This window comes from Lepisosteus oculatus, chromosome 18 (genome assembly GCF_040954835.1).
Source record: "Lepisosteus oculatus isolate fLepOcu1 chromosome 18, fLepOcu1.hap2, whole genome shotgun sequence".
NCBI lineage: Eukaryota > Metazoa > Chordata > Actinopteri > Semionotiformes > Lepisosteidae > Lepisosteus > Lepisosteus oculatus.
In genome coordinates this window covers 10,932,643-10,956,189 of record NC_090713.1, presented here as the reverse complement: position 1 = coordinate 10,956,189, position 23,547 = coordinate 10,932,643, and the positions used below count along the sequence as shown (strand labels likewise).

At 39.3% G+C, this 23,547-nt stretch overlaps 1 protein-coding gene across 3 annotated transcripts in view; it reads right to left on the bottom strand.

Annotated features, from left to right (window-relative positions):
• Positions 1-2,804: 2,804 nt before the first annotated feature.
• LOC107076225 (NACHT, LRR and PYD domains-containing protein 3-like) overlaps positions 2,805-23,547 on the bottom strand; it is a 109,452-nt gene continuing 88,709 nt past the window's right edge. For 2 of the 3 annotated variants that reach the window (XM_069180152.1, XM_069180154.1), the window contains 2 exons: positions 14,667-14,840; positions 2,805-5,342 (listed from right to left, as the gene is read on the bottom strand). In XM_069180152.1, coding sequence (XP_069036253.1) covers positions 5,336-5,342; positions 14,667-14,840 — 181 coding nt within the window. In that variant the 3' untranslated portion in view covers positions 2,805-5,335. The remainder of the gene's footprint in view (positions 5,343-14,666; positions 14,841-23,547) is intronic. The other variant, XM_069180153.1, reaches the window with a different exon arrangement.

Genomic DNA, 23,547 nt, shown 5'->3' with positions numbered 1-23,547 from the left:
CCGTTCCGCCGTTGTTTTAACTTGTGGAGTGTTATTGTATGAGATGTTTTCCTTTTGAGATGTGTTTTTTTTTTTCGGAATAAAGTATATTTTATAAGAAAAAAAAATAAAGCGCTGTGGTTTTAAAAGAGCCCGAGTTCCTGTCTCCATCCTCGCTGACCCCGTCTCGTTACAATATACAGTACAATGCTGTATTCAGTATTGTAGCGCATACAGTCTCCATTGCTTGTGAGAGCTGAGCTGGCTTACCAGAGTGGTGACGTCAGGGCCCTCCCCTGTGAATAGCAGGACCTGCAGCCGTAGGGCTGAGGGGAGATTTCCCTTTGGCTCAAGAGGCTGGGTCCCTGTTGAGTGACGCTGGAGGCCTGGGTCCAAGTCCCTGACGGTTGGGGGTCGACCTGATGCGGGAGTGGCAAGGGCACCCACGTGAACCCTGTAGTGCTACAGTTTTAATACAGTAGGCAACATTGTTCACAAATTAACTATTGTGTTTAAACGCAATACATGTCTCGTATATACAAGATTATTTTCTCGTATAAACGCAATACTATCTCGTATAAATGAGATATTTTATAATAATTAGCCTCCGTACACTTCCGTGCTCCACTGTCGGCATTTCTGTTGTATTTTTCTGAGTGTTTTGGTTACATCCGTTTGTGTGTATAGATGAAAAAGCTATTGAAGAGCACCCCCCCATCCCCACCCATCTTGGTGGAAGTTGCCATGTTAAAAAAATCCTAAAAAAAGAATTAAAGTTTTACACAACAAAGCAAGACTGTGAAAGGTCAGGAGGCCTGCCTAGTGAGCACAACACTTGATTACAGTCAAAAAATCATAAAAAAATAAAGAAATGTTCCACAACTCAAAGCAAGGTTGTATAAGGTTAGGGGAGCTGTCTGGTGCGTAAAACACCTGGTTGCAGCACTGTGGCTGTTGTGCTTGAAGAGCTATTGACTCGTGAATATTGACTCGCTATTGACCCCCCCATCCCCATGTATCGCCTGTCTAATGGTGCCATATTGAAAAAATCATAAAAAATAAAGAAAGGGGCCACAGCCACAGCAAGGTTGTATAAGGTTAGTGGGGGGTGTTTGGTGTGTAAAACACTTGGTTTCAGCACTGTGGCTGAAGAAGACCCACCTATCCCAGTGTATTAGCTGTAGTGTTATCTTCAAAAAATCATAAAAAATAAAGGCTCCACAACCCAAAACAAAGCTGGGAAACGTCAGAGGACCTGCTTAGTGTGCAAAACACTTACCTGCAGCATTGTGGGTGCTGTGGTTTAAATGTTATTGGTTTGTGAACAGAAAACCCCTATCCCAGTGCATTGCGCCACATTAAATAAAAGCACGAGAAAAAGAGATTCAGAACACAAAGCTGTGTCAGTGTTCTGTGTAAAAAATGGTTTGCACATCATGGGAGCTGTTTTTAATAAGCTGCTGAGTAAAGAATATTTTAATCTTCCTGCTGTCAGTAGTATTGTGAATATAGTTGACCCTTACCTGAATGAAAACAGGACGTAAAGGAAGGGTTTCAGAAATCAAACAAAGCCTTATTCCCGTGCTTACAGTCTGGGTAATTGGAAACTGTGCTGTTCTGCTTCCTATGGTCATATATGGGTTTTTTGCATGAAGCTGTACTGAACAGTATTTCTCGCGTTGTGAACGTGACACAGAGTTCCACCGGTTTCCTGTTAGTGCGTAATTACGCATCGATGGTTTAAAAAAAGATAATTAGCCCACTGATAGTTTGATGTAGAGGCTGTGGAAATTTCCACAAGTCGTGGTCTTTAAAATGCATTTGGTTTGAAGGCGTTCTGTGCTTCCATTGCGAAGATATGGACAATAATAAGATATGGCTTAAATTAAAGAAATTTACAACATTTTATGCATCAAACTCTTTAATTCGGTCACTTACTGTGGTTATTTTGGAAAGGTTCTGACAATATACTGCAGTATATTGAGTTTATATATTTTTATAAAAAGCTATAATGTTTTAACCTGTTCTATGAATACTTGCTGTCTTTATTTCAACATGGACTTTTTAGAGTCTGCTTAATATAATATGAAATCGCATAACTAAAGACATTAAAACAATATTAATTTAAGGATCTAAATGCAATATATTTATATAGCTGGTAGTATTACTGTATTCCACTTTCTTTGACTTGTGATTACTTTGGAAACATTCTGAGATGTCTGTTTCAGCTGTCTTTCCGAGTGGTGTGTTGGACCAATGGGTTTGGAGAGCTCCTCTCCCCCCAGAGGTCTGTGTTTTTTTCTTGCTTATGGTACAAGTTTTTCTTTTAACAAACATACTCCTTTTTAAAAAATAAAATCCTAAATATTATGTACACTATACTTTACTTTTTTTTTGTTTTATATCACAAAGTATTCAATGTTAAATTATATCAATAGAAACATGAATGAGCAAAGGTAAATACTGTCAACAGTGGGAGAAAAAAACAGTTCAACTGGTTTAATTCGGTTCAATTCAAAATATTAATTCTTCCAGTGGGGCACTTTAAAACAAGCCTTAACAACAAGCATTAAAATGAAACTATAATTATAATAAATACAATCGAAAATAACAAAGTGGTATTAAAAAGGCCGCTGAAACTGAACTATAATAATGTATCTGATCACTATTAACAATATTAATTTATTATTAATAATAAAGAATAATTTCAAACATCTTGTATTTTTTTCAGGGTCATTTGTTTTCTCACGTTTTCAGAACTTTTGCTTTCTTATTAAAATGCCTATTTATGATGGGTGATTTTTCTTCTTTGTGATCAGCTTAGAATCTTTGTGTATGCTGTAAGTTCTTTTTAATTTTTAAACGTTTGAAACACCTTAATTTTGTAAACATAACATGCGTTTCATGCGGGAAAAATCACGTTCTCCTGTCTTCCTGTGGTGTGAAGCAGATCAGCAGGTCGCTGAGAAAATAGCATCCCGCCCACTGAGCTCCGTTAGAGAAGAGGCAGAACTGAGAGAGAGAGGAGGTGTGGAGCTCAGCAATACAGAATGAGCCATCTGCAGCCTGGATCGCTTTCAGCACCGAGGGTATCTGCGTAAAATTAATCAAGCAATTTATATCATTTCTTTTAACTTCAAGATTTTTAATTAGCATTAAAAATAGCTTTCTTACCAGTTAGTTTTATTTTTGAAATATCGTTAAACAAAGCAGGTGCTTATTGTACTTCCTCGTGACATTACACATGGCAAAAATATATATTTTAATCGATTTTAATATTTTTAATACAAATTAAAAGTTTCATTTATACAAATACTACAAGCGATTCTCAATTGTATTTCTGAATGTTATGTCACACTTAGTTCACTATTTCATATACATCTAAATACGAAAGGCAGGTGTTAGCATAAACTATTAGTAATTAATAATGAATATTAACAATTTCACTGTAATAAATTGTTTCCCTTCTTCCACATCTTGAAAAAAATATTAATTTACAAGACTTTGTTCCAATATACATTAAATCTGAGTACTGTATCAGATAATAAGTAAAATAAAAAAATTTAAAATTAAGAAAAATGTCAGTAAAATATAACTGGGTAAAATATAATTGGAATATTTTTCTAACTAAACAATAATTAATAACAATGCTGAACAATGTTACTGTTATAAATATATAATTGTATTACCTAAATAACAGGTTTGGCACACTGGTTAGCATGCTTTTTGTATCTTTTTTTCAGAAATAAAACAGGAGCACCAGATGTCTCAGTGGCTTTCAAAATTTAATTATGCATGCAAATTATGGGTTTCCTCAGGGGATCTGATTTCCTCACGTAGTCCAAACATACTGCCAGGTTAATAGGCTTCTGGGTAAATTGGCCCTGGTGTGAATGTGTGTGTTTGTGTTGTGTGTCTGCCTTGTGATGGACTGGTGTTATGTCCAGGGTGTATCCTGCCTTGCATCTGTTATTGCTGGGATAGGCTCCAGCTCCCCTCTACTGGATAAAGAGATTAGAAAATGAATGGAAGTAAAGATACTGTGTAACTATACACAGTGTTAGAAAACCACTATGAGTTACTGTAGCAGCAGTTACTCACTGAGGATACATTTTAAAGTGCTGGCTTAGGAAAACAGCTTTTTCACATCTCTGGCACATCAGTATCCACAGGCTAGTTTGATATTTAAACAAATTGCCTCTAAATAAAAACATCTTAAGATGCTGGCTCCGTGGATCAGCATCATCTACTGTATGTTTGCCTATTCCTTCGATTCATCTTGCATCTAACACACAGTTCAATGCTAGCAACTACACAAAATCTAAAATATGCTTATGTTTAACACTTTTCGATTAAATTATGATTAAAATATGCATGTTCACATGTTCTTTTGTAACACACAGCTATCTGTGATTGTTTTATATATTTAAGCTTTTGCAAGTGTTTGTGCATTCCTTTTCTGCGCTATGTCTGGTTCAGGTGCAACATGGACATACAGAACAACCAGCAGTACTTTTCTACTGGAAAAACGGAAAATACATGTTCAACCCACTAGTACCAGCTGAACCCAGAGTGGACCCAGTTACACAGTCAGTCTAAATCCACGTCCCTGCACGCCTTCATATAGACAAACTGTTCATACACACTCTTCCACTCTACATACAGAAAGAGACTTATTACTGAAATTGTATGATGGAGCCAGAGCCTATCACAGAAATCCATAGGCACAAGACAGGTTACAATCGGAATGGGACTCCAGTCCATCACAGGACACACACTCACACCAGAGTCAATTTTCCCAGAATCCCATTGATCTACGAACATGACTGTGGGAGAAAACTGGAGTACCTGGAGGAAACCCATGTAAACATGAAGAGAATATAAAAACCTCACACAGATACAGTAGCATCCCAGAACTGAATCCAGGGTCCCAGTGCTGTTGGGCAGCAATACGAACCAGTGTGCTACCATGCCATTTTCCTAGGAATTAACTGCACAAAATAAAAAAATCCAATTTTATTAAGACAAAATGTGCATAGCAAACCAACAGAACTAATTATATATTTAAGATACAATCTTTTTTAATTCTAGAGATAAGAAACACATTTATACTCATCCAATTACACACTGGACCAGATCCAGAGCAGGAGAGAGACCTGTCTCTAACTTTCACATATACTAGAGCACAATGGAAACACAGTCCTTCACACAGTCTGCCCAGAGGGGTTTGATCAGCAGGTCTGCAGACTGTGATGTTTGATGAACATCTGGAGAAGCTTGTTCTGTCTCTTTAAAGATAAGGAATTCTGCCACCTTGCTCTGTTAAGGAATCTTCTTCAGCATTAGGCTTACATCCTCATGTTCTGTAAGAACAAAAACACAATGAATAGATCTAAAAATTGAACTCTTGCAGATTGTCATTGTTTTATTATCATTGTTATTTATTTAAAGATTTGTGCATGACAATGTTTATGGCTAATACCATTAATGCTTAAATATAATTATATTACAGTATGTCAGAGTACATGTATTCAGAAGCCACTGTCACAACTCTTAAAACAGACACTTAAAACCAGGGACTGGAGAAATGGAAATGCAGTGCCAATCCACGTGATGGATAACAAAACTGAACCGAGCAATTACAGACCAATAAAGTGTGATTTTTATGACATGGAAGGTCAAATTATAAAAACTAAACTAGAGGACTACATACTGTACCAAATGAGTTGGATTAGCAAACACTGTGGAATAATCAAACAGAATTTAAAAAAAAAACATTATATAGAAATTAATGGACAAACACCTGGCAGATTGTGTTTGTTTGTTGTTATGTTTGGCAGATACTGTTGTGAAGAGAATGATTGAGCCAGATGGACAATAGACAAGAGAAAGAAAGGGACAAAGTAAAAGATGAGCAACAGAGTGAGGAGCAGGATTAAACATGTCAGACATGGAAATGAGAGGGGAAGCTTTTCTTACAAATCAAGTATCTTATATTTCTCATCACAGTTTTATTGCTGGGCAAGGTGAGACACACTGAGATGAGGAGGACTTTAGAAAGATGTGTCTGAGTGTGTAGCCCTGTGTGGAACTAAATCCCACTTGCTCCCAATCAAAATCATGATCCCACCTGCAATTTTGATCCATACCTCACTCAGATCTAAAAGGGGAACTGCAGTCCCACAATTTTAGACTGGGTTTTAAATATCCATAACAAAATAAACTGATAGTATCTCAAAATTTCAAATTTCAAATTAAGTACACAATCGTGAAGTCTGTGGAAGTACTGCATGGTTGCCATGTTGTCGAAGGCAGATGAGAATCAGCTGGTCTCACCAAGGGCAAGAGCAAGATTTTGGGCAAATTGTGCCATAAACCCAGCACTTCCTGCTCACTAGTCGCTGCAAGTGAACAAGAAATGAAATGAAAATAAATATGAGTGTGTTTTAGTTGGTTGGCAGGTTTCTTTTTTGCAATACTTAAAAGAATCTAAAACATGTTGTCTTGTATGTGTTGGTTAAATGAAAATATTTAGAATTAACATAGTAGCAAAATTCACTTGGTCTAAGGGATGCCTCATTCTGAATCACAGACAATGATGGCAATATGGCACTAACCATACATTGACACTTCATCTGTTTTGTGATATAAATTGGAGATTGTTATGGTACATGTTATCTTGTACTTGGTAGTTTCCTTATGATTTGAAATGCACTCATCATTGCAGATTCATTATAATCCCAAAATGTAAAATAAGCATCGCAGGTCCCCTGTATTTAATATACAGATCCAGCCATTCAAAATGCATGGAGTACACTGCGTCAAAACCCGGTGGGCGTGGCGCATCATACTGCATGCAAATTAAAATATGATAATAGCATCCGGAAGAACCTTGAGATAAACAAATTGATAAATATTGCAAATCTAACTCACTTCTATAGCTACTTCCTTTCAGATGTATACAAAATATTTAAAAAAGGGAGTAATATAAGAGATAAGGGTAAGATTCAAATGGAAAGGGAGGCTGGCACTCCCATAGCAACTGAAGAATCTAAAAACATTAAAATCTGCATAAATCCACTAATTCACCTTCCTGGAGAGAATCCAACTGAGGACCATAACAACCATTGATATAGATTCCAGGTTAGTTAGAAAACTAACCATGTTTCTCCATGATACTGTGACATCACAGTGGTAGTGACCCCAACAAACAGGCGTGTCCACCACTCCAGACACACCCCTCACAGCCTGCTGGAGAACGTTTTCACATTTTTTGCAACCACTCTCCTTCAAGAATGGTGATGTGCTCACTCCCTCATCATGGCACCAGAGCATGGAGCACACATCCTCAGAGACCTCTGGGTCCCTGTCTCACAGACTCTCAGGCCCTGAGTCTCCAGCTCACTGACTTCACTGGCCTTTCTGTCTGATGTCCTCTGAGATCATAATGTAGGTCCCTCACTGAGCCAAGCCCTTCTGTCGCAGATTCCTGGACTCACTGAGCCTCACCTCTCACACGGCCTCCGGCTGGTCCCTTTCAGGGAGATGGCACCCTCTGCTCCGAGTCACCACAAGCAGCTTCCTGCTCTTTCCCTGATCTGGAGCCTCCTGCTCCCACATGACACTCACTGGTCCCCTCACGGCCAGTCAGCACTCCGACTTCCAGGTCCACCTCCAGCCTCTGACATCCTCACTTGAAGCCACCAGACTAAGTCACACACACACAGTCTCCAGAGACTCACTCCCGCACTCAGACCTCTCACATTAACAACCCCGAGTCTCTCTTCATCACATCCCACTCGTGCTGAGACTCAACACACTTTCCGTTATAAAAAACAAATACACAACCTCCCTGGCTCCTCACTCTGATGCCACTCTGTGTATACGCTGCACAGGTCTGCCTTGTCAGTGTCACTGCCAGTAGCTCACTTATAATAATAATGGACATTTTCATAATTTTATTTTAATTTTATTTTTTATTTTGAAAGGCTAACAAAACCTTGTCAGTTCAGTAACATCACCAATTGTACTGATGGAAATAAAAATCAAGGCTACTAAGTTTACAGAAAAAGTGAGAGAGGTGTTTGACAGCTGTGGTGTATGAAATAAGGTCATGTGCTAGGCCTACTTATTGCTCATACATTTCAGGCACCTCAAACTTCTCAAAAAGGCCACATATTGGAAGAAATTGTCGATTACAATGAAAAAAAAAGTGGATTGCAAACTCTGATCTTTAAGAAATTTATAACTGAGCTGCCAGAAGATAACATATCTTTTACTATTTGCTTATAAAACTATGACTGGGTCTATAACTGCCCATAAGTATCTGTATAATTTTAGATTTTGAAAAGGTTTTGAGACCCATGGACCTGGCTTTATAAAACCTTCATGCAGAATGTGCTGTCTTTGTTCCCCCAGTTTCAGTAGAAGACACTGGAGTAGCACTGGAAAAGCACTGGAAAAAAATCTGGGTATTTTCATGAACTACAACTTTAGAAAATTGACTTTTAAAGAATGACAATTAAACCCCATTGTTTTGTACCCAATTACAGTGTGGTGCCTAGTGGAAAAACATATTAAAAATCAGACTACATGGGGCTCACACTGTCCAGTTTTTCATAAAAACTTTTTTTTATCTGATGGATGCCGGTTTCTTTTTCTTCAATTGTTGAATAAGGGAAATAACATTTGCATCTGCCATTGTTAGGGATAATATACAAAATTTTTCATTCTTTGTTACTTCTCTCTGCTGTGTGTTTTTATGGGGTTACCTGGGACATGGAGCTCTGGGTCACCCCTTATGTAAGATAATAGATGCAGGAGACACAGCTTAGTGAATAGTGTCCTAATGTTACTCTTTGTTACTTAGATCCTGATTTAAATCCTTAAGGATCTATAACAGCTGGAAATTGATGTGTCACTCATGGATACACTTCTCATTGGACACTATTTGGAATGATCTAAATTTTGCTTTGAGAAATCCCAATCACCAGTTGATCCTTTTTAACTTAATTCCTAGGACACATCTATTGTCTCGGAGTCAGTTTCAATGCATATTACTGATTCCCCAAAGTGCACACTGTGTTCACAGGGAGTCACAGGCACACTCTCTGTAGTATGGGAAAGCACTGATATTTTAGAGTTTGAGATTTTTGGGAAAAGGTGTGTGCAACACTGTCCACACTGTTGAAGCAGAGTGCTCCTCACTCCCCTCTGGTCTTATTGCTGAATAACCACTTCTATACTGACTGAGCAGCACTACTGAAAAGGGTCTGGCTGGCATTACTGCTGTGAAGACAGTGATTGAGACAGATGGAGAACAGACAAGAGAAAGAAAGAGACAAAGTTAAAGAGGAGCAAGAGAGTGAGGAGCAAGTTTAAACCTGCGGGACACGGAAATGAGAGGGGAAGCTTTTCTTACAAATTCAGGCATCTTATATTTCTCATCACAGTTTTATTACGGGGAAGGTGAGACACAGTGGGATGAAGAAGATTGTAGAAAGATGTGTCTGAATATAGAGCACTGAGTGGAACTTTTCTTTCTATTTAATTCCCACTTGCTCCTAATCAAAATCATGACCCCACCTGCAATATTGATCCACACCTCACTCAGAGGTCCCAAGCTCTCAGACAGGGTTTTAACTCTTGGTATCAAAGTAGTATTGCAAAATACTGCAAATTTCAGTTCAAAATCATGAACTAAGTGAAAGTACTGCATGGTTGCCATGTTGGTGAAGGAAGACGAGAATCTGCTGGTCTCACCCCTGGCGAGAGCAAGAGTTTGCAAGGATTGTGATATAAAACTGTCCCTTCCTGCTCACTAATCGATGTAAGCGAACAAGAAGCCAAAACTTGAAAATAAATATGAGTGTGTTTTAGTTGGTTGGCAGATTGTTCTTTTTTTCAATACTGTATGGCCTGTTTGGTGTGAAGATTAAAGATCTCTCCAAGCCCATTGTTTCTCATTTCAACTCTGACGGCCACGACCACTCTAATCTCTCCGTCTGTGTTCTCAAAGACGGTTTTCCGAACTCATACATCAGAAAGAACCAAAATGATTCTGCAGCTAGGATCACACCTTCTCCTTTCTCTGTCACGATATTAGTTCCCCCTCCTTAAGGGTGCTCCAGCCCTATCACTCAAGACTTTATTCTCTGCACCTGTTCCCTATTCCCTGCCCACCTTAAAAGCCAGGCGCTGACGCTCTTCCGGGCTCTGCTCTGATTTCCATATCATGCGAGTCCGGGACCTGGAAGCGCCTGGTCCCGTTAAGGTTTTAACCTCCGTTCCCGTTCCCCGTCCGCCGGTTCTGACCCGGCCTTCGTGGTTTTAATTCCGAGTTCTGATGGATCTCCTGGTTTTGGACTTACCCTTGTATTTTGGATTTTCCCTAAGGACTACTCTTGGATTGTTCGCCTCGGCCACACCTCCCCCGTGCACCAGCGCACCTTGGACACGCCCCCTTGTCTTCAGCCCCGTTTTCCTGCATGACGTTTCCCTAGTGTTTCCCCACTCCTTCGGATTGTGTCATCCGCATAGGGTCTGGAAAGAACTGTTCGTTACATTCTCTTAACGACAGACTTCCATTCATTGGAAGTTTCATTTCACACCTCTCTACACCTATTCTGACTTCACACCTCTTGATTGGCCTCTCTTTCTGTCCCCTGCTCCCGCCTCTCACTCCTCCTCCCTCCCAGCCTTTGTTCTCCCGCTACTTTACCTTTGCCTACTGCCCTGTCTCTCTCACACCTGAAGAAGGCTCCACGGCCGAAACTCTTTCTTCTTTTTTTCAGCATGGAATAAACCTATTACTGTGACTTTATGGCCAGCAGCCATGTCACCCTGCAACTCACAACTGGCAACTCACTGAAGCTAAGCAGGTGTGAGCCTGGTCAGTACCTGGATGGGAGACCTCCTGGGAAAAACTAAGGTTGCTGCTGGAAGAGGTGTTAGTGGGGCCAGCAGGGGGCGCTCACCCTGTGGTCCATGTGGGTCCTAATGCCCCAGTATAGTGATGGGGACACTATACTGTAAACAGGTGCCGTCCTTCGGATGAGACGTAAAACCGAGGTCCTGACTCTCTGTGGTCATTAAAAATCCCAGGGTGTTTCTCGAAAAGAGTAGGGGTGTAACCCCGGCGTCCTGGCCAAATTTCCCATTGGCCCTTACCAATCATGGCCTCCTAATAATCCCCATCTATGAATTGGCTTCATTACTCTCTGCTCTCCTCCCCACTAATAGCTGATGTGTGGTGAGCGTTCTGGCGCACTATGGTTGTCGTCGCATCATCCAGGTGGATGCTGCACGTTTACCTTTACAGGTAAAGGGGAGACCCCATTACCTGTAAAGCGCTTTGAGTGGAGTGTCCAGAAAAGCGCTATATAAGTGTAAGCAATTATTAATTATTATTATTATTATTATTATTATATATTATGTCCTTGGAAAGATTGGACGTGCTGACATAACACTGATGAAAGTGTACATACTGTATACACATACACTACACTACGGACAGTATATGTACGTGGTGTAAGTGTATATGAAGAAGGACACATCTTAATGTGCAAAGTTATTGGCAGGTGATGTTACAGGAATACCTATAATTAATAAGAATTGCTTACACTTATATCACTTTTCTGGACACTCCACTCAAAGCTCTTTACAGATAATGGGGATCCCCTTCACCACCACCAATATACAACCTCCATCTGGATGATGCACCAGTATGCTCACAACACACCAGCTCTCAGTGAGGAGGAGAACAGGATGATGAAGCCAATTCATAGATGGGGAGTATTAGGAGGCTATGATAGGTAAAGTCCAACGGGAAATTTGGCCAAGATGCCAGGGTAATAACCCTACTCTTTTCGAGAAAACCCTGGTATTTTAATGACCACAGACAGACCTTGGTTTTACATCTCATTCAAAGGATAGAGCCTGTTTACAGTATAGTCTCCCTGTCACTATATTGGGGCATTAGAATACAGTACATACAGATTGTGGGGTGACATACAGTAGACATTGTAAACAGGATACACATAGTGCAAAGTGCAGATAGTGCAAATTACAAGGCAATACATAACACAATATACTCAACACACTGGGGGGGGGGGGGGTTATATAGTAATATAGCAATAACTAGAATAGCTTTTAATACTTTTAAATAATAATTTTGGGTATGTGAACATTATCAATCCGGGTCCTGTATTCACAGAACTTATGTTGATTTATTTTATATTTTCAATTTGTCTCGGTGTTTTATCCAAGCTAGTACACATATGGTAACATGTACAAGCTTTTTCAGCTGGCTGACAAGGCTACAACTTGAAAAGTTGATCTTTTAAAAACCAGGGATTTTTTCATCCTGCATATTTCTACCTGGTGAGAGGACACAGTAAGTCACACAGTATAAGAAATCTAAGACTTCTACTGTATACTGTATACTTCTAGTGTATAATTACATTTTGTAATTGCAGAGTTATTATAAACTGTTTGAGGGGACATCATTCCAGGTGGAAATTGACTATTTGGCTGGAGGTCTTGCTGGGCTAAACTAAATTGTATCTTTAAACACAAAAACTGGAATGAAAAAAACATGTTTCCATTTGACAGGGTATTACAGCCTTTTGTATTTGAAACTTGTAGGGAATTTGGTTTTCACAATGGTTTTATAGCTTAGCTACATACAATGTAAAAACAACCAAATGCACAAGAACAGGCTGATGGTATTCTGTTAAAGAGCTTTAATTCATACAGGGGAAGAAGACAAGGAGATGCTTGTCACCAGTGATTTATTCTCTCAGAGTATAAGACAACAGAAGGGTACAATCAGGCTCTTAATAAAGATGATGTTAGTATATACAGCAGAAATTCAACATCTTTTCCTGTTCTCACAAATGTAATCACAGACTACAGCAACTTTTCAAAATAGGAAACAAAGGAAATTCTGAAGCACTGTTACTAGGGAATCTATATCCCTGGAGGTAAACATTTTTTTAATTTACAATAGGATTGGGATAAGATAAAATGTTAAGCTATTTTAATACCCAGAAACCTATAAAACATTCAAATGTATCTAAGAGGTGCTAGAAAATCAGGTTAAGCAAAACTTCAATAGATGGAAACTGCTGCCTGTCTCATTCTTGAGAAGGATGAAGACAGCAAGAATGAAGGTACTTCCAGGATTTCTGTTTTGTTCCAGACCTTCCTTATGCCTCTCAATGACCATTACTAGAATGTCTATTTTATGTGGTTTAAAGTCAGGGTCCCATGCTACCGTGACCATCGCGGTTCCACACAGGCTCGTGCCCCCTGCCACTCCGCCCCGCCGGTTTGTCCTGCAACACCTGGGGCGCAAACCCGGGTCTCCGGCATAACGCAACAGGGAACCATCCGGATGAGCTAAAAGAGACCTCCCTCAACCCAGGTGGCTGAGGTCCCTGCTACGCACAGGGAGGGCGATGATGTCACTGTGTTCGAACTACCTCTGCTACACCCCTCAAAATTACTATTTCTTTATTTATTTCACAATACAAATTATTTTCTATGTGATTACTGTATTTAAATTGCAGAATTTACTTTCATAATGCTTTGCTTTGTTCTGCTGGAAGCAAGCAGGGCAGGCAGGCGAAAGATCAAAAGGGCAGGGGTTGAGCTGAGAGGAACTGATGAAAGCACCAGGGAGAGTCTGAAGGAGAGTCAAAGCACATACACATGCAGGGTTCAAAGCACAGGAATCAGTCCAAGACGAACAGGCAAGGTCAAAGCACACAGAGAGAGGAGAAAACACTGGGGGGACACAAATCAAAGCTGAGAAGAAGTAAATGAGACTCTAAGATGAGAGATTAACAAATTGGTAAATTTTGCATACCTAATTTATTTCCACAGCTACATCCTTTCAGATGTATATAAAATATCAGAAAATACAGGAGGAATACAAGAGTAAGACGCAGGTGAGAAAAGGAGGTTGGCCTTTCCACAGCAATTGAAGACTCTAAAACCCATTCAAATCTGCATAAATCCACCAATTCACATTCATGGAAGAATATGAGTAAAAAGTTCATATTCAATATTGGAAGAAACACCAACTACAGTACAAGCCAAATATTATAAATTTGGGAGCACAAACAGTTGGAAGAATTGCAAGGAAAACCTGGCATATTGTAAACATTTTTTGGTATGAAAATAAATTGGGGAAAGCTTCTTGAAGAAATATAAAACAAAATCCTCATTAGGAGTCATTTTTGATGAACGGCCTTCAGAGGCAGAAAGATACTTGTTTAGAACTGTCAGAACTGCAGCCATGAAATAAATCACTAGAAACTGGTTAAAGCTGGACAGACCTTGTGTTCAAATGAAGAAGGACTCTATGAATGAAATCTCATGAAGAATATTATCCACAGAATTATAAATGAACCACAACATATACATGTGTAAAAAAGGATGGGTAAAATGGGAAAGGTTGCATGTCGTGTCTCTCAGTAATGAGATATTAACAAAGAAGCCACAAACAAGAACTTGTATAAGATTGCGTAGCAGTTTTTTGTATTTCTAGGTGCCCCCCTTCTTTTTTGTTCTGTTCTTCCTAGGTGTTTCTTTTCTAATGCATGTGAAAATGGCAATATTCTGTGTCTCAGCATACCTAAATAAAACAATAAAAAACAAAGAAATCGCCAGTGTTCACTTACTTCAGTGTTGTTAATTTACAGTTGGGATCCCTCAGAGCTGCAGACAGCAGTTTCACTCCTGAAACCCCCAGGTTATTGCCATTCAGAACCAGCTCTCTCAGACTGGAGTGTTGAGACTGAAGAACAGAGGCCAGATCTTCACAGCATCTCTCTGTTAGTTCACATCTCCACATCCTGCAGTCAAAAAGACAGGAGCACAGCTGAACATCTGCACAGCTCATCCACATCTTTCTTTCCAAGTCTTCACTACAACACCCAGCTCAGCAATAATATACAACATCATGTCATTATCCATCTCAGAGTGTCCATGGATGAAGATGACGAAGACAACAGCTGCTTCAAGTTTGGGGTCCAGAAGGAAGAAGAAAGATGAGAAGAAAACTGTCAGGAAGGGAGACAGTTGGGAAACAGGGAGACACGTGGAGCTACAATGAAAAGGGGAACAGAAAGAAAGACTTTGACTTTTAACCAAAATAAAAATTGCTTCACATTTATTATATGTCATCTTCTTATATTTATGTTTAGTTAGTTATGGGGTTATATGTTGTTTTCTTCAAAAGGTTTATTAATCCCAATGTAAATTACCAACACTTCAGTAAGTGAACTGGAGATTTTGTTACTGTTGTTTGTAGGTATGTTGAGAAAAACAACATTCCCATTTGAAGAAAAAAGCATCAACCAGGGTTTTAAGCATAACAAAACATAAAATAAAATAATAAAAATAATAATGTTAAGCAGTGAACAGCATACACACACACAACCCCTACAGTATATACTGTACAAATCCCATTAAAAAGAAAAAAGAAAACGATAATGAAACTAAACAAACCCCATCCCTCCCAAACATATACAACACTGTACACTTTTTACACAGAGCTGTCATACAGAATGAGCCGTCTGCAGCGTCTGTTTTTATGATTTAGATTTTAAAATTAAGCAACGTAAATCATTTCTTTTGACTTCTGTTCCTTTAATTATCATTAAGGACAGCTACTTTCTCACCAATTATATTTACTTTTTAAACCATTGTTAAACAAAGCAGGAGCTTATTGTACTTCCTAATGACATGATGTGGAAAGATAATAGATTTTACTCGCCTTTAGGTTTTTATAAATTTTAGCAAAGTTTCATCAAAACAAATACAAAACTATTCTCGATTGTATTTCTGAATGTTATGTCTAATTTAGTTCAATATTTGAAATACATGTCATTGTTCAAATGTACGTATTGGAAAAGAAGTAAAACACAAAATTAGTAAAGACAAATTAGGGTAAAATACATTTAAAAAAATTTTGCTTTCACAATTAAAAACAGTCTTAACTGTTTATAACAATTAAATGTATTTTAACGACTGCGGGTTTCGGTACGGAATGGAGCAGGCATGGGACATGGGAATGGGGTTGAACAACACATTTATGTATTAACTCGAACCGGGAAAGGTAAACACACAGGGACAGGGGTTACAGTTCTGCACCTTCACTAACACACACACACCTGAAGGGAAGAGGCTGTCTCACAGTCTCCGCCCCACTATATACAGTCCTGTAGTCCCGCCCCCAGGTGCTCTTTTCAGCCCGCCTTGCGTTCACATGCTAAAGCGCCCTGCATGGCACTACAGTATTAACTAAGGAACGGGTAGCAGTGTTTAGCATGCTTTTTGTAAGTTTTTTTCATAAATACAACAGTAGCACCAGATGTCTCAGTGGCTTTCAAAATTAAATGATGCATGGAAACCTTTGAACTAGAAAGATAACTAAGCTATCCATCCATTTCAAATGGTGGCACAGTGGTTAGCATTGCTGTCCTGCAGTGCTGGGGCCCCAGGTTCAATTCCTGGGGTACAGTATGTGTGGGGTTTGCATGTTCACTCTGGGTTTAAGTGGGTTTTCTCCAGGTACTCTATGGGTACTGTACCTACATACTGGTCAGTTAATTGGCTTATGGGAATACTGGCCCTGGTGTGTGTGTTTGTCTGCCCTGTGATGTATTCTGGGTGTATTCTGCCTTGTGTCCATTGTTTGCTAGGATAGGCTCCAGCTCCCCTGTACTGGATAAAGACATGAGTAAATGGATGGAACTAAAGGAATTGTGTAACAAAACACAGTGATTAAACCCATTATGAGATGGCAGGATCTCACAGGATAAATTATTTTATAGTGCTGGTTTAACAAAACAGCTTTTCCACTTCTCTGGCACATCAGTATCCATACCTAGCCTGCAAATAAATTCCCTGTAAATATAAATATCTTCAGATGCTGACTCTGGATCAGCATCAGCTGTTTGCCCATTCCTTCATTTTATGTGCACACAGCTGAATGCTAGCAATTTCACAAAATCTAAAATACAATCCTAATTTCAGAATCTATGTAAACATTCAACAGTTGATATTCAGTGAGTCTGTTAACTTTATCATCTTCTTCTGCAGTCTGTAACATCTCCTGTGCATTTGTCAAAAGTATGCCTAACTCTCTAAGGAAGTGTCCTGGTTATCAGTGTATTCCTCAACTTTCCCCAAATTACCTTTTTCCTACCTACCTGTACATCCCTAGTCTTAACATGCTCCATGAGAACTTACTTTTAACCTGTGTCTGTTCATCTACTACATGGTAGCAAACTATCTTTGTCTAATTTTACTGTACCTGCCATTTTTTGCAGCCTACAGATAACACTTTCAGTTATTCTAGATTAATCATTTTCTACTACTTTGAGAAAGTGAAAATCCCATTGTCATTTTCATCCCTGTCCTAACTCCTCTTCATTCTTCATTTTAACTATACTGTTCCTACAGGAAGTTTCAGGTCAACATTCCAGCTTCTCTGTTGTCCATTTCTTTCTTTCTCACTGTTTCAGGCTCCTCTTACTTTCTTAATTCTACTACTAGTAGATTGTTTGTACATCCTCCCTTGCTTCTTTTTCAACCTTTCCATCCTTCTCCTTCAGTGTCTGGCATCTCTTATTCTAGCCAAACCTTGAATATCCATATACCTTGCATTCATTTCTAATATACCTGTATGCTGTTATTTTGCATACAGTATGTTGTCTTTTTTGCAAGAGCTCTTCAGACACGCTGTTACTAGCCTGAACATAACTCCCAATGCTTTGCGCCCTGCAATAAGTCACCCTAACCTAAATCCTCAAAAACTGCTTGTATTAATTTGTTTAAATCACAAACATCATATTTAAATACCGGCCATGTATAGCATTAAAATAAGCTGCATTGTGGAACATCACACCAATTTAGTTTCTTTTAATGGAACTAGAGAAACCAAAAGGGCTTCTTTTTCTAGAATTGATTACTGCACATCCTGCTCACTGGGGTAATTAAATCCACACTGAGCAATCTCCAATATGTTTAGAATTTGACTGCGAGAATCCTGATCAGGTCGCAAGCAAGCAATTGCATTACGCCTGTCTTCGAGTCCTTGCACTGGCTTCCTATCAGGTTTCGAGTCAACATCAAAATCCTCATCCTCATTCAGTACCTGTCTGGCTTATTACCTGTCTACTCCCCACCTTGCAACCTTTGTCCCTCTGACTCTGGTCTTCTAGCTGACCTCAAGAACATCTACATTCTGTGGGTGACAGGGCCTTCTCTAGCTGCACCCCAGGGCTCTGGATTTGTATCCCCAGTGATATAAGAGTCACCCACCCTGAGTGCATTTCAATCTAACCTCAAAACCTTTCTTTTTAGAAAGGCTGTTTTTTAGTGTCTGTATCTGCTTCATTTTCTAACTTCGGTAGCACTTCTAACTGCTTGTCTTTCTCATACAGTGGTGTGAAAAAGTGTTTGCCCCCTTCCTGATTTCTTATTTTTTTGCATGTTTGTCACACTGAAATGTTTCAGATCATCAAACAAATTGAAATATTAGACAAAGATAACACAAGTAAACACAAAATGCAGTTTTTAAATGAATGTTTTTTATTATTAAGGGGAAAAAAATCCAAACCTACATGGGCCTGTGTGAAAAAGTGATTGTCCCCCCTGTTAAAACATAAATCAACTGTGGTTTATCACATCTTTGGAAAGCTGAGTTCAATTTCTCTAGCCACACCCAGGCCTGATTACTGCCACACCTGTTCTCGATCAAGAAATCACTTAAATAGGACCTGCCTGACAAAATGAAGTAGACCAAAAGATCCTCAAAAGCTAGACATCATGCTGCAATCCAAAGAAATTCAGGAACAAATGAGAAACAGAGTAATTGAGATTTATCAGTCTGGAAAAGGTTATAAAGCCATTTCTAAAGCTTTGGGACTCCAGCGAACCATAGTGAGAGCCATTATCCACAAATGGCGAAAACATGGAAGAGTGGTGAACCTTCCCAGGAGTGGCCGGCCGACCAAAATTACCCCAAGAGCGCAGCGACGACTCATCCAAGAGGTCACAAAAAAACCCACAACAACATCCAAAGAACTGCAGGCTTCACTTGCCTCAGTTAAGTGTTCATGGTCAGTGTTCATGACTCCACCATAAGAAAGAGACTGGGCAAAAATGGCCTGCATGGCAGAGTTCCAAGACTAAAACCACTGCTGAGCAAAAAGAACATAAAGGCTTGTCTCAGTTTTGCCAGAAAACATCTTGATGATCCCCAAGACTTTTGGGAAAATACTCTGTGGACTGACGAGACAAAAGTTGAACTTTTTGGAAGGTGTGTGTCCCATTACATCTGGCGTAAAAGTAACACAGCATTTCAGAAAAGGAACATCATACCAACAGTAAAATATGGTGGTGGTAGTGTGATGGTCTTGGGCTGTTTTGCTGCTTCAGGACCTGGAAGACTTGGTGTGGTAAATGGAGCCATGAATTCTGCTTTATACCAAAAAATCCTGAAGGAGAATGTCTGGCCATCTGTTCGTGACCTCAAGCTAAAGCGCACTTGGGTTCTGCAGCAGGACAATGATCCAAAATGCACCAGCGTCTTGTTTCTTGTTTGTTTTGGAGACCTTGATCGATACTGATTGATGACGTCAAAACCCATTTATTTTCTATTGGTACAGATGCAGCCATTCAAAGTGCGCGGCACAGACACGTACCGCTGGTAATTGGCTACGCCATCATGCGTTATACCGCGGTACGTGATTGGTTGACCGACAGGGGCACTCGTGGTGCGTTGGTTGGTTGTAGAAAGATTTAAATGTCTTTACTGTGCCCGTTTAAGTATTGAATATTCATATGGAATTTTACCACTGAAGGGAAATCTTAGTAGCTGAGCATAAAAAGAATAGGAGCATAATGCATGTGATGGCCATAAACAATATTAATTTTGGAAAATAAACATACAGTATTACAGTATATGGCTGGTCTCAGTACTTTAAAGAAAAAATACACACCATTATTCCATTTCTCCCTAAACATTTTAAGCATCGAAGTCTTTAACTAACATGTGAAATAACATGTGTATAAAAAGTGGTAGTTTTAAGCTTTTCTGTGAATACGCTCGATACTGGAGCCATCAAGCATACTTTAAGAATTTGATTAATAGGGAATATAGTATGGAATCGCGTATCTAAAGAAATTAATAACGATATAATTATATTAATGTACTAAAACAGTACAATGTCTGATGATACTGTTTGTGTAGGGCTGTTTCACCACTCCTCATGTGACCTTGCGGGTGGTACTGTGGTCTAGGTGCCTGACTTATAAACCACAGGTTGGGTGTTCTCCAGCAGGAGCCACGACTTTTCTTTTAACAAACATTTCTTTAAAAAAAAATAGCAATGTTATGGACAATTAATTGACTTTTTATATTTCTAAATATCACAACATGTTCAAATTTAAGTCATTTTTTAATAACAATGAATAGTTGTAAATTGTAAACACGACGTTTTTAAGACCCCCCCCCCCTTAGGCTGTGCAATCTTTTAGATTTTTATAGAGAAATGGAGGCTTGATTTAAAGACGATCTGTCAAAGCGTAATGAAACCTATTACTTGATTCCTATGGACGCCCGGTCCCACCAGGGATTTAAAAAAAAACTATGCAATCGCATATCTAAAGAAATAACAGTATAAATATGTTCATGCACAAACAGTAGCATGTTACATTATTAGTTTGGGTGTCTCCTCTTGCCAGAAAGCTCTAAATTGCATTTTGAGTGCGGTTTTTGACTTTTTTAAAATTACAACCCATAAATAAAGATGATACTGTTTAGACTTTTAATTATTTTAAACTGTATTACATCAGCACAATGCAAAATGCAACGTAAATCGCTACCTTTGTCTTCTGCGTTAAATAATGTTCACCTCTCTGTCCAGCAAAAGTACTAATGGTTTTTAATTATCATACTTTTATGGTACATGACTTTGCTAAAATGTATTTAAAAATAAAAACGATTACAAACGCCAGCAGAGAGAGAGAGAGAGAGAGAGAGAGAGAGAGACACACACAGTTTTTCATTGTCAAAAAGTAATTGTTTTTTACTTTGTGAGCACCCAGACAAACGCAAATGCGTTTTTAATAAAGTGCTTTTATTCATTCTTAATCAGACTCACATTCCCGAATGCCCCCCGCCCCACTGATCATCGTAGGAAGAAACAGCCTGTTAATAAAATTGTTGCAATTTTGTTCGGTCAGTTCTTCCTCCCAGAATTTGTAGATCGCATTGCTCAGTTCTTGCTTTGTGCTGGGTTTAGCAGTTTTCCGAACATAGTCTTTCAGTGAATGCCAAACCATCTCTATCGGATTTGAATCTGGGGATTCGGCTGGAGTTTTCATACAGTTCACTCCTTCTGCTATAAGCCTCGCCCTTGCTGCTGTGTTTCGGATCGTTGTCTTGAAAGAGACAGTGCCTTGATCCAAAGTGCTCCCTGATATATGGGGTGGCATGCTGTTTGACCACGACTTCCTCGAAGAATTCATGATCCATAATTCCTTTGAAAATAAGAAGTGGTCCGGGCCTCTTCTAGATATACCCCCCCAGACGTGAACCTTCAGTGGATGTTTGGGCTTTGGCTTGTCCACATATCTCCCCTTTTTACAAAATGACATGGTTGAAAACGTGTCTCTACCTACTGCGACTCAAACATGGAATGGTTAAAGATGGCGACAAGTCAGGCACCCAGAGGTGGGGGGTGCGTCTTTCCACCTCCATAACATTAGCAAGTTAAAAAAAATTGTGTCGAAAAGCTGGGCGTAACAATTGTTTCCTTTTTCTGATCACTCACTGTTTGGATTCTCATCTCACCTGCCCTGTTCTTTGTTTCCTTGTTATTTGCTGTGTATGCCTGCTGCGATCCACTCCTGCCCTCACACCTAAAGAAGACTATTTTACATTTCTATGTGTGGTCCATAGTGCAATTAGCAACCCTTGCTAATACATTTGCGGACTTTTGAAAGTCTGTGCTGTCCTTTGAAAGCGAGATGATCTCTGGTTCTTTGACAAAACAAGGCTCGCCAGATAATGTGAAAAAGACACAAATCGAAACCTGTTTTTATAGCTTTTAAAGTCGTGCAATGTGTAAGCAGGAACACATCATTATATCTTATTTATGAAAAATACATAATATAGCTCCCAAACAAACGCAAACGTGTTTTTAATCAAATGTTTTTATTCATTCATAATCTAACTCGCATAACTCACATTCCCGAGTGCCCCCCACCCTGTCTAACAATTGTAGGAAGACTAAGGAAGGACTGAGGAAGTTGTCATCTGTTGTTGAAGCTCTGTGAGCTCGGTGACTTTGAGACCACTTGTTATCCCAAGTTATTTGAATCACCACAATTCAAATAGAGAAAAAAGAGCTGACTGACAAGATTTAAGATGTGGCTGTCAATGTTAGATTAAAAAAAACACATTGCCTGACGTTAGTTACATTGCTAGAAAAATAATTTTATTTAGAGAGACTGGATAAGTAATTCAAGTGTTTTTTAACTTCCTGAAAAACAAGTAATAATTTAACAATATGTGCAAATGTTTTATGATATGTCGCTGCTGTGAATGTCTGTAGAGTGTATCTTATTTGCCTGTCCTGACTGGTGGAGCTTATCCAGCTGTGTCTGGAGACACAGGCCAGGGTATCAGCTTGTTCCCCCCTCCCGCCCCTCTCTGTGTTCAGTAGAGCCTCCTGTACTGACCGGTGGAGCTCATACAGCTGTGATTGTCCTTTGAAACTCATCAAAAAAGATACACTCACCAGAGCTTGCACAACTACTGTATAACTAAAAAAGACCTCTTCACTGTGTGAAAATACAACCTTTCTAAATTTATGCAGGTAAATAATTTCTATAAAGAATGATTTTTTTAATCTATCAATGTTAGATAAAAAAACACATTGCCCGACGTTAGAAAGCATCTTGCATTACATTGCTTGAAAAATAATTTTATTTCGAGAGACTGGATAAGTAATTCAAGTGTTTTTTAACTTCCTGAAAAACAAGTAATAATTTAACAATATGTGCAAATGATATGTCGCTGTTGTGAATGTCTGTAGAGTGTATCTTATTTGCCTGTCTTGACTGGTGGAGCTCATCCAGCTGTGTCTGGATATCTTGGTCAAATATTTGGCTAGTGTGTATTGTCTGTTTAGGGTTCTGTAGCATTCCACATGGCTGGACCCCAGAGCTCCCCCCTTCCAGCCCCTCTCTGTGTACAGTAGAGCCTCCTGTCCTGGCTGCTGGAGCTCATACAGCTGTGTCTGGAGAGAATCCAGGGTATCAGCTCAACCACATGGCTGGGCAGCTTGTTCTCCCCTCCCGCCCCTCTCTGTGTACAGTAGAGCCTCTTGTCCTGACTGGTGGAGCTCATACAGCTGTGTCTGGAGAGAATCAGCTTGTGAGCACTCTGTGATTAAATTAATTCTCATTATATTATCATTCCCACTGTGCATAACAAGGAAGATTAATAAACACAGGGTTGTTTAATGACAATCTATTGTATAT